The sequence below is a fragment of the Toxotes jaculatrix genome, chromosome 12, assembly GCF_017976425.1.
Source record: "Toxotes jaculatrix isolate fToxJac2 chromosome 12, fToxJac2.pri, whole genome shotgun sequence".
Taxonomy (NCBI): Eukaryota; Metazoa; Chordata; class Actinopteri; family Toxotidae; genus Toxotes; species Toxotes jaculatrix.
The window spans coordinates 13,855,052-13,868,778 of NC_054405.1; the positions used below are offsets into that span (position 1 = coordinate 13,855,052).

A 13,727-nucleotide genomic window follows, 5' to 3' on the forward strand; every position below is an offset into this window, starting at 1 on the left:
CAGGTGATCGGGATATCTTGTGCAAAATGTGATGCATATGGCGACATAAAAACAAGTTAATCCCGAGTATGGGCAACGTCAGCGCAAATCCGCCCACATCTTTGCCATCCAATGAGACTGCAACCTGGTGGAGCTCAGCTCCCCCTGCTGCTCTCCGTAAATCAGACCCGCACAAGACAATTCAACAAATACACGAGACATTGTTCTATTATCTTTAATGCCATTCGCTTGTCGGGTCTCATAGTTTGCAGAGAACAATTAAATGCAGGCATCAATAAAAATATTAATGCGTTCTGTGGCGCATAGTACATCTTCAATCGGCCTTTCCATACATTCAATTGTTCAGTTCACTTCAGTCTAAAAATAAACCAGTGCATGCATAATTTCTGCTGCATCAACACGTCAAGTGAAAACCCAACATCAAGGGTAAATTCATGCATGTTTGTGGTATCAGCAGAATTATTAAAAAAAAAAAAAAAAATAGTGTTATAGATTTCCTTTAGTGTGTTTTCATTTGTGTGATGAAGGATTTGTGCGATTCAGAATATTTATTCTATATTTTATTTGTATATTATTCTTTTTTTTATTATTCTAAATAAAATTATATTTTTATTTTATATTATTGTTATTCTCTGCTGTTGTTATGTGTGATTGTGTATATTTTTGCCACTTTTATGTATATAGAGTATATTTATTTAATTTCTGATAACTTTAATTTCTAAATTGCTTTGGCAATGTTGGATGTTGGAGATTGTTATAATATAAAGTTAAACCATGGCTGTTTGTGTTAAATGTCTTTTCTTTCTTTTTGGGGGGGCGCTCAGAGGGGGTGTCGCCCAGGGAGTAATTCAATGTAGAACGGCCACTGCTTGGAGGGAAGGTAAAGCTTAATATGGAATCAGTGGGAAACACTGAATAACTAGGAAACGTAAAAAGAAGGATAAGATTAAAAATTCAATGCCCATGAATGCACAAAGAACTGATTCAAACGACCTACATAAAGAATTGCAATTACAGAACATGGCGGAGTGACACAACAAAGTAAAAACACAATGCAAAGCAGGACATGACAGCGCAAGTGCCTTTTATTTGGGACTATGAACATAAAAAGCAAACAGTGCCATCCACACATTTTTCTCTCACATATTATTTTTTGAACCAATGTATGGTCATTTCTACAAAATAAACCAAACTGCTCAGCTTTAAATAAACAAGTAGAAAAGGGTTTGTGAATCCGTGAGAAAGCTTTCAGGGTTAAAGGCGCATCCGCTGCACAACATCGATTTCAGTCATCCTCGTCAAAGTCCTTCTTGCCCTGGGGAGCTTTGGGTCCCCCTGCTGGTTTGGCCATGATGATCTAAAAGGAGAAGAGACAGCGGTCATTTAATCCCTCCAGGCTAAGCACTGAGATCCAAGCAGCAGGTTGTAGGCTCTGAGGCAGGGCAGCAGGTTACAAACTTTGACTCTAAATCACAAATGTCAGACAGTAGCGGGCATTGGGAAAAAAAATCCAACACCAGTGAGTATTACCTGGCTTCATTAACATCTCAGTTTAGCAATCATTTTCAATCTATTTAATGTGAAATGTTTGCCACGGCACAATCAAATAGAAATAACCAACACATGCCCAGAATTCTTTGCTTAAACTCATGCACTTTCACTATATTTTCAAAGTAAAAGAGGTGATTTAAATCCTTACAGATGCTGAGGAAGGCCTTTTATGATGATTAAATATTCATGAGCACATATGGGGATGCTCTAAGAGAAAAATGTGCTACAAAAGAGAAAATTATGTAGCACAGGCAGTGAAGGCTTTTAAGATTGATTAAATAAATAAATAAGTAAGTAAGTAAGTAGAGAAAATGGCCTTCCCAAAGAGAGATCAAATATCTATCCCTCTATTTTCAGTGCTGGACTATACCCATCACCTCAAGTACATTTCACAAAATCTATCCAAATTTAGATCCCGAGGACAAAGTTATGAGTCTAAAAATTACCCTTGCATTTACTGCAGCTTGAAAGAATGGAAACACATCTGAGACTTTTAAGGTAATCAGAGCACCTTAGCAGCCAGAATATAACAAAGGATAGGCAGTGTAGGTTCTGGTAGAGCCACACATAATTTTCACTAGAAATGTAATCATCTAGGAAGGATAACAATGGTTTTAATAATCTCAAGCTCTACTGGTAACTGAGGGCGTGGGCTGAGATCTAGAGAGAGCAGATTTCTGATGAAGTACAACGGCTTCAGTCATTGGAGTACCTCTTACCAGGAAAATACCCCTCAGACAACAAAACCACTTCAGCCACCAGAACCCTGCATCTCAGCTCATTTACACGTTCCCTTTATGTTAAACTATATTACATGCAACCTGAGGACGTCCACTGCATAGAAAAGAGTTAATGAGTGCATGCAGCATGCTAACACACCATACTGTATGTGTTCAGTGCGGGTTTAGTCTGCTGTCAGTGACACACCTGGTATCAAAAACACCTGTGAAGTGGCTGAATTTAATCAGCTATATAAAATGTCTCTGCATTGAGTAGTGTATCACACCCAGTGTTAGCGGTGACAGGCAAAAGAACAAAACATTTCACAACTTCAGTGGCCCGTGAGTGTTTGAGAGCATCCCTGTGAGTTTTCTGAGTCAAAAACACACACATTCCAGGACCTACTGACAGAGGGTGTGTGTGCGCCCTCTAATGGTGAGTTTCAAAATTATCAGGCTCTTCTTCCCAACCGTCCTTGTCCCAATGGCCTCTCTGCTTGGGAGCCCTGGGTCCCCCTGCAGCCTTAGCCATGATGATCTGGATCGTATATATATTCACACACACTAAAGTTAACTATCTGGAGCTACTAATTCAGACAAGAAGACCTAACATGCTGAATATAAGAACATTAATGTTATATCAAAATGAAAATCAAAAAAAGTCAAAAATAAAACTGAACATAAACAATTTATAAAACAGAAAACATCCCTGCCTTAACTCATGACTTATGAAGCCAGCTTCCTGATAACAGAAAACCTGACTTATGCCCAAAGAGAGCTGGCTAAACCATTTATTCGATGTACTGTGCTCAGATCTTTTGTTAAGAATCATAAATAAGTAAATAAGACACTTGAATGTAAAAATAGAAATCTTACTGACACCAGCTTCATATCTGTATCTGATCCACACCACAGATAAACCCTCATGATATTTATTCAATTATTCAATTTAACAGTGATTGTACTGATTGTACCAAAAACTTCTGCCTATGTAGTCAGTGCACAATGAAAGTTATTTCTATTAACATTAACATGAACACTGTAGTTTATACTCAGTCCCTCATACACTGTCCTGCTGCTGTAAACACACTCTCATACAAAAAATAAATATTAATCCACAGCTACAAATAGTCCCCAACAAATGTACATTGTCTATTTCAGCAATATGCAATATGAAAGAAAGGTTGTTTTTTTTTTTTTAACTTTGTGGCTGCTTGTGATTATCTGTGTGTCTCATGTAAGTATTTTGTGGGTTTGTGTACACACCTGGTCAACTCTAAGTACTGTGATGGCAGCATTGGTGGCCAGTTTGATGCCCCAGTACTTGACCAGATAAGGCTCCAGAATGCCACCTTCAAGCATGTCCTTCACAGCGGGGCCTTCTCCCTAAAGACAACATCACGTCAGCCACCAGATTCAAACACGGAGACATGCAGCTCATCACATCCAAAAACAAATGCAACGCAAAACCTGAAGAGCAAAGAAAGCTACTGCTTCAAAATGTAAAATTATGACTAAGCCAACATTGGCTCTGAACCAGAAGCCATTTACTCTTTTGGTTAATTTTGCCTCTTTTCTATTAAGCTGACTGAAATTCATGTTGAATTAATTAAAAGGTCTAATATGTGCTGGATTTTCTAGTCAATGTATATGTTAAATAAATCATAATCAAGTCATACAAGAATTCTTTTGTACACAAACCTCAATGTCAAAGCCCATGTTTTTGTTTCCCTCATGATGCGCAGAGTACAGTTTAGAGATGAGCTCGCTCCCCTTCACACCAGAGTTCTCAGCCAGTGCACGTGGCAGCGCCTCAAAAGCCTCTGCATACTTTTTAATGGCATATTGCTCCAGACCAGGGCAGGACTGCAGAGAGGAAGAAGAGAAAAAAATACAAAACACGTTGTGTTTCTTCAGTTTATCAGCTGGTGATGCAGGAAAGACAAAAAAGGATGAAACCAAGAGGAGAGACATTAGTCTGAACTTGGTCCACTTCAGCTAATGCACTCAAATCAGCATACCTCTCCATATGAGGTGATTTGTTTGGCCAGCTCAATCTCAGTGGCTCCTGCTCCAGGTACCAGTCGCTTGTCCTAGAGACAGTGAATGGCACAGAAACAATCAGTGAACAAAATAATGATATTTTCTAAGAGATTCTTTCATTTATTTCTTATTACCAAAGTCTAAGTATAAAAAACTGCTGTGGTTGTGCTGACTTACCCTGACCAGAACCTTGAAAGTGTTGACCCCATCATCTACAGCCCTCTCGATGTCATCCAGCAGGTTGTCAGTGGAGCCTCTGATCACCACCGTTGAGATGGCACTGTCCTCTTTCTCTGTTTGAAACAATCAAGACCAAACAGTACATTAAGTCTGGACACATGGAGCAAAAGAAATCAGTTTTAAAATGAAGACTCTTCAGAATATAACAAAGTGTGATTTACCGTGTTTGAAGACAACAACCTGAGTGTCCCCAACCTCTGTCAGGTACACACTGTCACAGTGACCCATCTCCTCAGGAGTTGGAGCAGTCTAAGAGAGCAGAAAAGCATTATTATACATTATATACTGGTCTGTTTTGATATGGTTCAAATATCTGACTTGAACCAAACATGACTAGACTCACCATCCTGGGCAGTGCTACAGCTCCTAAAGTCTTGCATAACCTCCTGAGGTCCCACTTGGAGTTAAGCCTGATGGGCACAAAAGGAGGATTTAAGGATGGGAAGTGCACCGTGATCAAAAGTACAATACCACATAGACTCTACAGTGCCATTACACTAACAATACTGTGATCATGACATAGAATTTCTTTCAGTAATCATAAAATTACAGATTGATGTAGAATTATACCATTAGGTCACTTTGCAACAACACTGCCAATGCCATCCCTCTCCTGCCCATTAGATCCAAACTATGTGCTTTTTGAAGAAGAGATTCTGATGAATCTGGCTCTGATCACTTGATAATTAACACCCAATGGGATTATCAGAGGTCTTCTCAGTCTTACCTCACCACCATGAGGTTGTACTTGTTGGCATAGTGTAGCGCCATGTCGGCCACCTTCCCCCCAGTTACCACCACGTTGGCCCCAGACTCCTTGATGGCCTTCACCTGAGCCTCCATCATGTCCTCCTCTCCCTTACTGAAGTCCATGAGCTCTTGTGCATTATTTATCAGCACTGTGCCCTATGAGACAGAGAAGACCACAGTTAGCACCAATAACTTAAATTTCACATTGGCCCCATATCATATTTTCTTCTTTTTGTCTAAACCCCCACAAACCCCTTCTTGCTTGTGTAACATTTTAATAACTTTGCTATTAGTTTTAGAAAAAACATCCCACTAGTGTTTTCATTCTTGTGTAAGACAGATTCAGATCATATGGTGAACATTTTATCGCAAATGTGAAACTGACCAAAATTATCGGGAAACAACATCATAAAATTTCATTGATTTCAGTTCAAGAATCAAAGACTGATAATCATTATTGTATTTGTTACCTTGGTCTCTGTCACCGTGCAGTCAAAGGGGCAGGAAAAGACTGCGACCTTTGCGTCTTTTACAGATGTGATGTCTCCCTCTGCCTCCTTCTTGAAAACCATACCATGAAGCATAGAGGATGCTGTCACACCACAGCCCTGAAACCAACACAGACAATAACTTAGAGATAGAGAACACACGCACACACGCACACACACAAAATATATTCGATGGACAAGGATACTTACCAAAATCTTGCATACTCTGACGCTGTCAACGTTGAAATTGCTGGACTCTGGGAAGATGGATACTGTAGCACAAACCAGTTAGAAGAAGAAGAAGAAAAAGAAAGAAGAAGAAGAAAAGAAAGTGAAAGAAATACAAAGTTAATGCTGCCATCAAGTGAATTATCTTTGACAGTTGACAGCCCTAGTTTGGTTTAGGTAGTCTGGATTACTGACTCACCACAGGCCTCTGCAATGAGGTTGGCAAGGAAGTCTTCATTGCCATACTGTTTACTCATGACTGCTGTACGGATCAGAGATGTGGCCTCCTTAACATCATGGAGGTTCTTGGCTGAAGAACATACGCAGTCTGCCAGGATCTCTAGAGTCTTCTTACAAGCCATCTCATAGCCTTCAATCACCTGCAGCAAAGATGCATTTACATTTAGGCAGACTGCTATGAACTCTAAACAGCATTATTGAATCATATAATATTACTAAAGACCATGCTGTTTACCTCTGACACAGACAGGCCCATCCTGAGCAGCTCTTCAGCCAGCTCCAGCAGAGCTCCAGCAAACACCAGGACAAAGTTTGTGCCGTCTCCGACCTCCTGCTCTTGCATGTGGGATGCCATCACAATCATTTTGGCTGCTGGATGCTGCACCTGTAAACCAATCAACAAGAAAACAGTTAAATTCCCTCATGTATCTCTCATTCAATTATGCACTATATTGCAGAAAAATTTCCCTCACCTCAAGCTCTCTGAGAATCGTTGCGGCGTCATTGGTGACAAACAGCTTTTCCAAATGGTTGATTACCATTTTGTTCATACCTGAAAGATGACAATGCCACAGATTAGCCATAGCTGATTTTGCCATCTCTCCAACTTAAATTTTAACTGGTCAAACCACAAATACTTAATGCAAATATATATCTTACAGCTGGGGGAAGGTGCTTACCATTTGGCCCATAGGCGGTACGTGTGGTCTGAGCAAGCTCCTTGCAAGCTTTGATGTTACGAAAAACTGCCTCTTCAAGCCCTGAATAGTGCTGCACCAGACAACAAAATAATAACTCAGCATTACATTTCATCAGTGTCCATGTCAGACAAATACTTATTGGTATTCAACTTGATAACCAGAGGAAAGCAAATCAATCAAAAGATTTTAATGGATTTGTCAGGGAATGAGTGTGGACAATTAACTAACGAAACCACCTGCTAAACAGGGACAGATGTAAGATGAGCTGAAAGCCTGTAAGCTATCCCAAAACAGGAAGCATCAGCATCTGTGAGGTGAGGAGACAATCAAAGCCTCAACTCTGACAGCTAGCTTAACGCTAACTGGGTGTGACTGCTGTCTCACAGTCAGTTATCACTGCCTTACATACACAGCATGTTTAAATGTTAGAGAGCACAGTTACAGGCGCAGAAACCAGCCTTTAGTCCATGCTAACATCCACGGGTCCAGTAACACCGAGCGGCCTGGCTGCCTTCTAGAACTCTCCCACATGACTGCGAATGAACGTGCTAGCGCTAGCTAGCATGCTAGCTCAAAATCATTCACTCAAAGCTAACTAAATACTCCAACGCGTTGTTTTAACCTCACCTTGGCGCCGTCTTTCAACATTTGGGCAAAGCCCGGAGCTTTGGGAACGTGAAGGGCCATTTTCCGATGTTTAGCAGCCCCGGGATCTTAGAGAAGGTAGCCGCGGCGTGGGTTCAGCTCGGGGTACAAAGCCGGAGAGACCGAGGAGGAGCGATTTCAGCGAGGCGTGTGACTGATGCCGGCTAACAATAAGGGACAAACTGAGCGACTCGCGTTTCACCTGCTGTGACCATGACACACCACGTGAGGGCACTGTTGTCTCAATAGGTCATTTCTAAATGTGCCAGTAATTCAAAAGGTATCCAGATCATTTACTTACAAGTCAGTGCAGTTATACTACATTGTAAAATGTTCATTACAGGAAATAAGTATTATTTTACAAAATGCAACAAGTTAAAGTATAAAATGTTAAAGTACTCATTGTGTGGAATGGAAATTAGTCATACTGTTAGAAAATATGTATCACTGGATGATAATTGAGGTCAAGACTGGATTACCAACTAGGCAGAGCTGACAAACTGCCCAGGCCCCACATTTCATTTGGGTCTACATAATTGGATTAATTGCAGACTTCTTAGAAATGTGCACCACTGCAGAACAATGTGAAGTATGTCAGGTCTTTCATTCTCCGTCCTGTGGCCCTGGTCTTGTAGAGGGTAACCCATGTCAAAATCTAGTTTTGAAATTGTAACTGTTTGGGTTTATATGGTGGTCATTTGTTGTAAAGAGGTGTATTATCAAGTTGCTTTCTTTTTTTCATGTCAATAAACACAAACACACAGAAAACAACAGGCAAGGTAGTGTTATTCCATCATAGGAGAACTGAAAAGCTGCAACCACCGATTATTTTCTTTAAGAACCTTTGATTGTTTAGTTCATAAAATGTCTGATAAATTAAAAATGTCTATCATTATTCCCCAATTCCCAGTGTTAGCAGTACTGTTGATAATTAACTGTTTGTGCTTTTAAAAAAGTATTACAAGAACATTGACTTTCACCATTTTGAAGCAATGTAGGTATTTTAGCAAGAGTGAAACGAGCAGTCATGTTGAAAGGAAGGTGTTATTTTGTGTTACCAACAGCCCCGATTACCTGTGTTATACATAAATAATAAAGACTTCATGTTTTAATGAAGCTTACAGGTTTTATTACGTGGAGTTTTTTTTTTTTCACATTTAGACATAATGTCTCGCTTTGGCAGAAGACAGACATTTTGCTTCATTTTAGGCTGCTTGCTTGACAGTCACTACACTAATAACCTGATGGATATAGCTTTATAACGTCACCATCGCTGTCATCAGGTAATGAGCCATTACATCTTTCCCATCACATTATCAGATGATTTATGTGTACAGCTTTGGTACATGAATCATCCACAGGCCATCAAAAGTGCTGACCTCTGCATCAAGGAAAATCCCATTCAAATGCTCCCTAAACTGTATAAAATGAAGTCCCCTTTCATAGAAAATACACTTTACAATTTGGTATAATCAAATGACATTTAAAAAAGGCATAACAAATGTTAGTAACATTATTGCATACATATAAAATGGAGGAAAATAAATCTCCCCTCTGTCAGTAAATTTAGTGTTAGTTCTGCAGATACAATTTTGGTCTCATGCACTGTTTCTTTTCAAGTTCAGAAACTAACAAAAGGTTTCTATGCAGAGTGTGAATATAAAGGACAAAATTAGTACTTGGAAAATGTAACAAAGACATTTTGTTGTAGCAGCTATAACAGGTACATACACCACAATACAGAAATCCCTTTGGTGGCTACAATGAGGACATTTTACCCACAACTAGCTAACCTGAGACATGTAAACACAAGAATTACATACTGTAGATGCTGCTAATTACACACAGCATGAACAAGAGAAGAAGACAAGCTGCCATGTAACAGTCTCCCAGTATCATGACAACACTACATGTAAATCTAACAGCGACGTGAAATGTGATAAACATGGCTAGAAAGGTCCTGTGTTTTATATACACACACGTGTGTAGTTCAGTTGGGTTTGCGAATAGTATTCACAGCTACGTGGGCCCAACCTCCAACTGTGTTTGAGAGGTGCGTGGCTCGACGTGTGAGGTTTGAACGACTGAGTTTACCGCTGGGGTCCAGCTTTCTCATCATTGCTCCTCCAGAAAGTCCCCGTGCACTGGTTCTGTTCAGAGAGAACAACAATTAGTGCAGAAAGCATACACAAAGAGTAATGCAAACCTGGTGTCTGCAGGTTTTAAGCCAAGTATATGGCCTTGATTTTAACATAATTTCAGATTTTTAAGGCTCTTCTGAGACTTGCAGACACCCTGGTAAGTAGCAGAAAAGAACGGGCAAGGCGACAGAGACCAAGTCAAGATGTAAAGCAAAGGGAAGTAAAGGAAGAAGGAAGTGTGAGTTTCAAAAAATAGAAAAGCATCCTTTGGACAATGTAAGTTCTTCATCAGCCATAAAAGAGCAGCTTTTCATTGTAATAGGTCAGGAGTCCATGCTTCAAAATACAGACATCAAGCTGACCCTGCCATGCGCTTTCATGTCACAAAGTTAGTTATACTATAAGCCTATATTTCAACAGCTCATCTAGATTTAGTTTCAGTTTTGTTTTGATGTTGAATTTACCTTCTTCCCTACTCCACAATAAGGGAATAGTTGAACTGCCTGTTGTGAGAGGAAAACAAACTTGTGTTTAAATTTCCACAAAAATAAGCTTTACACACAGAGAGGAAAGCATTTAGCTGCATGTAATTTCCACTGACAAGGTCACACTCTCACTAGGCCTTTTTTGGCGTTCACAGTGCATCTAATTCTTTATGGATGCGTTGGCATTTTGAATGTCAACACAGGAAATGATGCAAATACACTCCAAGCTCTCACAAGCACATTTTTGTCATTTCATCTGGCTCCAGTTCCCACACCCATACCCTCTCCTCCTGCTGGCTGCCCCCGACCCTCACTCCCTCCTCATCCGAATACCAGAAACACAGACCCAGTTTCAAACTGAGGCGGGAAGAATGTGTGTGTGGGGGGAGGGGAAGGAAATCAGGGGATCCACAAGCTGCGCTGCAGACTGGGATTCTTTGGGTGGGTGGGAGAGTGAAGAGGCACAGGGCGGTTGTGTGATTCTGTGGTCTCCTCAGAATATGCATGAATAAATGGAAATGGATCGTAGCTTCCTCAAATACACACAAAACTCACATCCACATATACAGAAACTCTTGCTCAGCATTTAACCCACCTTTAACCTACCATGTATTATCCACAACTACAAAATACTAACAAAAGATACACACTAAATACAAACAACACTTCTGATTAATGATATGATTAATGAACAGATATTTAAATTGCCCACGTTCCTAGTCAGAAACACGTTTAACTCAGAGTGAAGATGTTTTACCTGTCATCTCTGCCAATTATGTCATCAAAGGCCTTGGATAGACGTTTGAGCCTCTTGAGTCCACTGGACACGGACTCCAAATCTTGGTCAAACTTTCTGTCACGGCAGAGAAAACAAACACTCACGCATGGAAAAAACAAAAATAAAACGAACAGAAGAATACTGTCTGTAAAAGCATCAGGACCAACTAACAACTGTATCAGCTGTATAATGTATGAATGCTGCTTTGTAGCTGGTAAATAATAAAAGACTCACAGTCTCTGGTTCTGTGTGTTGGGTGAGGCAAAGGGACTTCGTAATGCAGCCATGCGGACCAGCTGCCTTCTGCCTCCTCCTGTTTTCACCCCCCGTACACCAGCCTCAGGAGTCCTTCTTCCTCTAGAGCCCGGAGTACGCCCGGGTGTGGCTGCCGCTCTGGGCGTGCGTCTGGGTGTTGCAGCTCGGCCAGGTGTACGTCTTGGGGTACGAGAAGTTGATGCACCAGCCTCTTCCTCATCACATGTCCGGCCCGGGGTTGCTACCAAACACTCCTCACGTGTAAACTCTCTGGTCCTCTGCAGCCTCTGGGTGAAAAGAGAAAAGGACACAAAGGAAGAGAAAGATGATGCTTTGGGGTGGATAAATGAGAAAGCAGCTTGATTTCTGGTGAGTTTCACACACAACATCACTTTGGCATGGACTGGCACCTCCAGATCCAGCCTAAGTAAAACTATACCAGTTCATCTACCTGATACACTCCGCTGATGGAGTTCCGAGCACTGCGAGTAAGTTTACGGACGGTGCTGGGTTTTGGTTCCTCCTTCAGGGTCTCCCAAGTCGGATTCTCAGGGAGGGAGTTGGTCTGGACAGAGCGTAGCGGAAGCCGCTTGCGCAAAGACATTCGCAGAGAGTTAAGAGAAGATGAGGAGCGAAGCTTGCGGAAACGGTCTGGGGCTTCTGGGGAGCTCTCTGCCCCATCAGACTCATCCAGGACTGTGTGTGCCCGCCAAACTCCCACCACAGCTCTACCAACTCCATCCATCACTGAAGACGCCATTCTGTCTGAGCTGAGGTAGGATAAAAAACCAGCAGGGTGTTACAATTATAACACTAATAATTTTTTCACAGCAGACTTTAAAAGAATTGTTTCAAGAGCTTTACATAGATTTTAAGTAAATAAAAATGGTGCTGAAACAATTAGTGGATTTCTCATGCTATTTCATAGTAGTAACAACAACAACAATAATGAAGGTGATAATTCAAATAAAATAAGCAAATTAAATAAGTATTCATAACAATGAAACACAAGGTAATAATTCTAAAGGTTGATTGAAAGCAACTGGACTTTGAAGCTTGAAGACGTTTCACCTCTCATCCGAGAAGCTTCTTCATTTCTAGACACTGGTTCAGGCCCAGAAGCAGCCCAGCAGGTGCCATCCAAGGTGTGAACGGTTCCACCGAAGTGCTTTCGATTGCGAGTTTAAATGTTTGGGCTCTCTAACCAGTCTCTAGAACTGAAGAAGCTTCTCGGATGAGAGGTGAAACGTCTTCAAACTTCAAACAAGAAGTCCAGTTGCCTTCAATCAACCCTTAGGATATGATGACCTGGACGAATGAGAACTTGTATAGACACAAGATAATATCACATTAGGTTGTACAGAGGTAAATAAGACACAGATGTCCAGAGACATACGAGCAAAACAAGCACTTTACAATATTTTACTAATTTAAATTAATCTGATTTAAAGAAATTATTGACAAAATAATACCGTTATTGACAAAATAATGTGAAAATAAAGGAAAATCCGATCCGTAACAACCCCAACAATCAATCAACATTTAACTGTTAGTAAATGTTCCGTGGCTATTGTTTGATCAGGAGATCGTGATTTGCAGACTGCCCTGTCCTTGTTTTTAAAAAACACTTAACCCGAGGATAGCGCCATCCAAAACACCGCAAGAAGACGAAACAACAGTGATTTAAAGTTACCATTTATTCCAACAGTGGTAACGTTAATGGAGTTATTCACAATATCGATAAACGGACAGTGAATATCTCTCATAAACAAAAAGAGGGCTGTGTCCGAGAAGACACCGTTAATTTAATTTAAAGTAACAGCGTTAGCTCGACAACGTTAACATTAAATTAAATCTACATTAAATACCGAAAAAATAAACAAAGGCGCTAGTTTACCTGGAAGTTGTACGACTCGTCTGTCCTTCGGCTGCCTGTTGCTGCTGTTTCTTTCTTTCTCTGTTTGAATTTGGCGGCGGACCGTAGACTGCACGCGGATCACCACGCCCTTCACGCAAATTCTCCCTCAGCGACGTAATACGTTACGTCTCGACGTGCGTGCACGTCACCATAAGGTGCAGAAACCAGAAATACTGTATTTAAAATTGACGTATATTAAATGCTAAGTTTACATACACAAATTTTAATGGTCACAAAGAAAAGAAACATACTAAAGCACTAAATGGGGAAAAATAGGCATCAAGACTATGGTGTACTCAGAAAGTCTGTTTTTGTTTCTCTGTATCCCTGGATATTTCTTTCTTTCATTATTTTAAAACTTATTTTTAAGTTTTTTTTTTTTTTTTTTAACTTTTTTATTATTATTATTTTTTTTTTAGTACAGTTTAATCACACAGCTGAAGATTCTATTCAGACATAGACATAGAGCACAGACCAGTTTTTCAGCGACAATTTAATGCAATCAATACAACAGTTAAGCAATAAAGCTTATCTTTGTGAGGTTT

At 40.4% G+C, this 13,727-nt stretch overlaps 2 protein-coding genes across 4 annotated transcripts; both read right to left on the reverse strand.

Moving 5' to 3' along the window:
* Positions 1-1,067: 1,067 nt before the first annotated feature.
* cct8 (chaperonin containing TCP1, subunit 8 (theta)) lies at positions 1,068-7,739 on the reverse strand. 3 transcript variants are annotated; one of them, XM_041052237.1, is made up of 16 exons: positions 7,588-7,739; positions 6,940-7,030; positions 6,733-6,812; positions 6,495-6,644; positions 6,219-6,399; positions 6,002-6,063; positions 5,774-5,911; positions 5,281-5,459; positions 4,897-4,963; positions 4,715-4,802; positions 4,491-4,606; positions 4,292-4,363; positions 3,972-4,136; positions 3,537-3,656; positions 2,681-2,808; positions 1,068-1,357 (listed from the first exon to the last, which is right to left on the reverse strand). In XM_041052237.1, the coding sequence occupies exons 1-15, from the start codon at positions 7,645-7,647 to the stop codon at positions 2,701-2,703; spliced, it is 1,677 nt and encodes a 558-aa protein (XP_040908171.1). In that variant the 5' UTR covers positions 7,648-7,739; the 3' UTR covers positions 1,068-1,357; positions 2,681-2,700. The 3 variants fall into 3 exon arrangements, with proteins under 3 accessions (XP_040908171.1, XP_040908169.1, XP_040908172.1); XM_041052235.1 differs by having other exon boundaries at positions 2,677-2,808; XM_041052238.1 differs by lacking the exon at positions 2,681-2,808.
* Positions 7,740-8,733: 994 nt separating this feature from the next.
* LOC121190779 lies at positions 8,734-13,260 on the reverse strand. Its single transcript, XM_041051775.1, has 6 exons — positions 13,162-13,260; positions 11,716-12,034; positions 11,244-11,551; positions 10,989-11,084; positions 10,211-10,245; positions 8,734-9,755 (listed from the first exon to the last, which is right to left on the reverse strand). Exons 2-6 carry the CDS (start codon positions 12,022-12,024, stop codon positions 9,721-9,723), a joined length of 783 nt encoding a protein of 260 aa, XP_040907709.1. The 5' UTR covers positions 12,025-12,034; positions 13,162-13,260; the 3' UTR covers positions 8,734-9,720.
* Between the last annotated feature and the right edge of the window lie 467 nt (positions 13,261-13,727).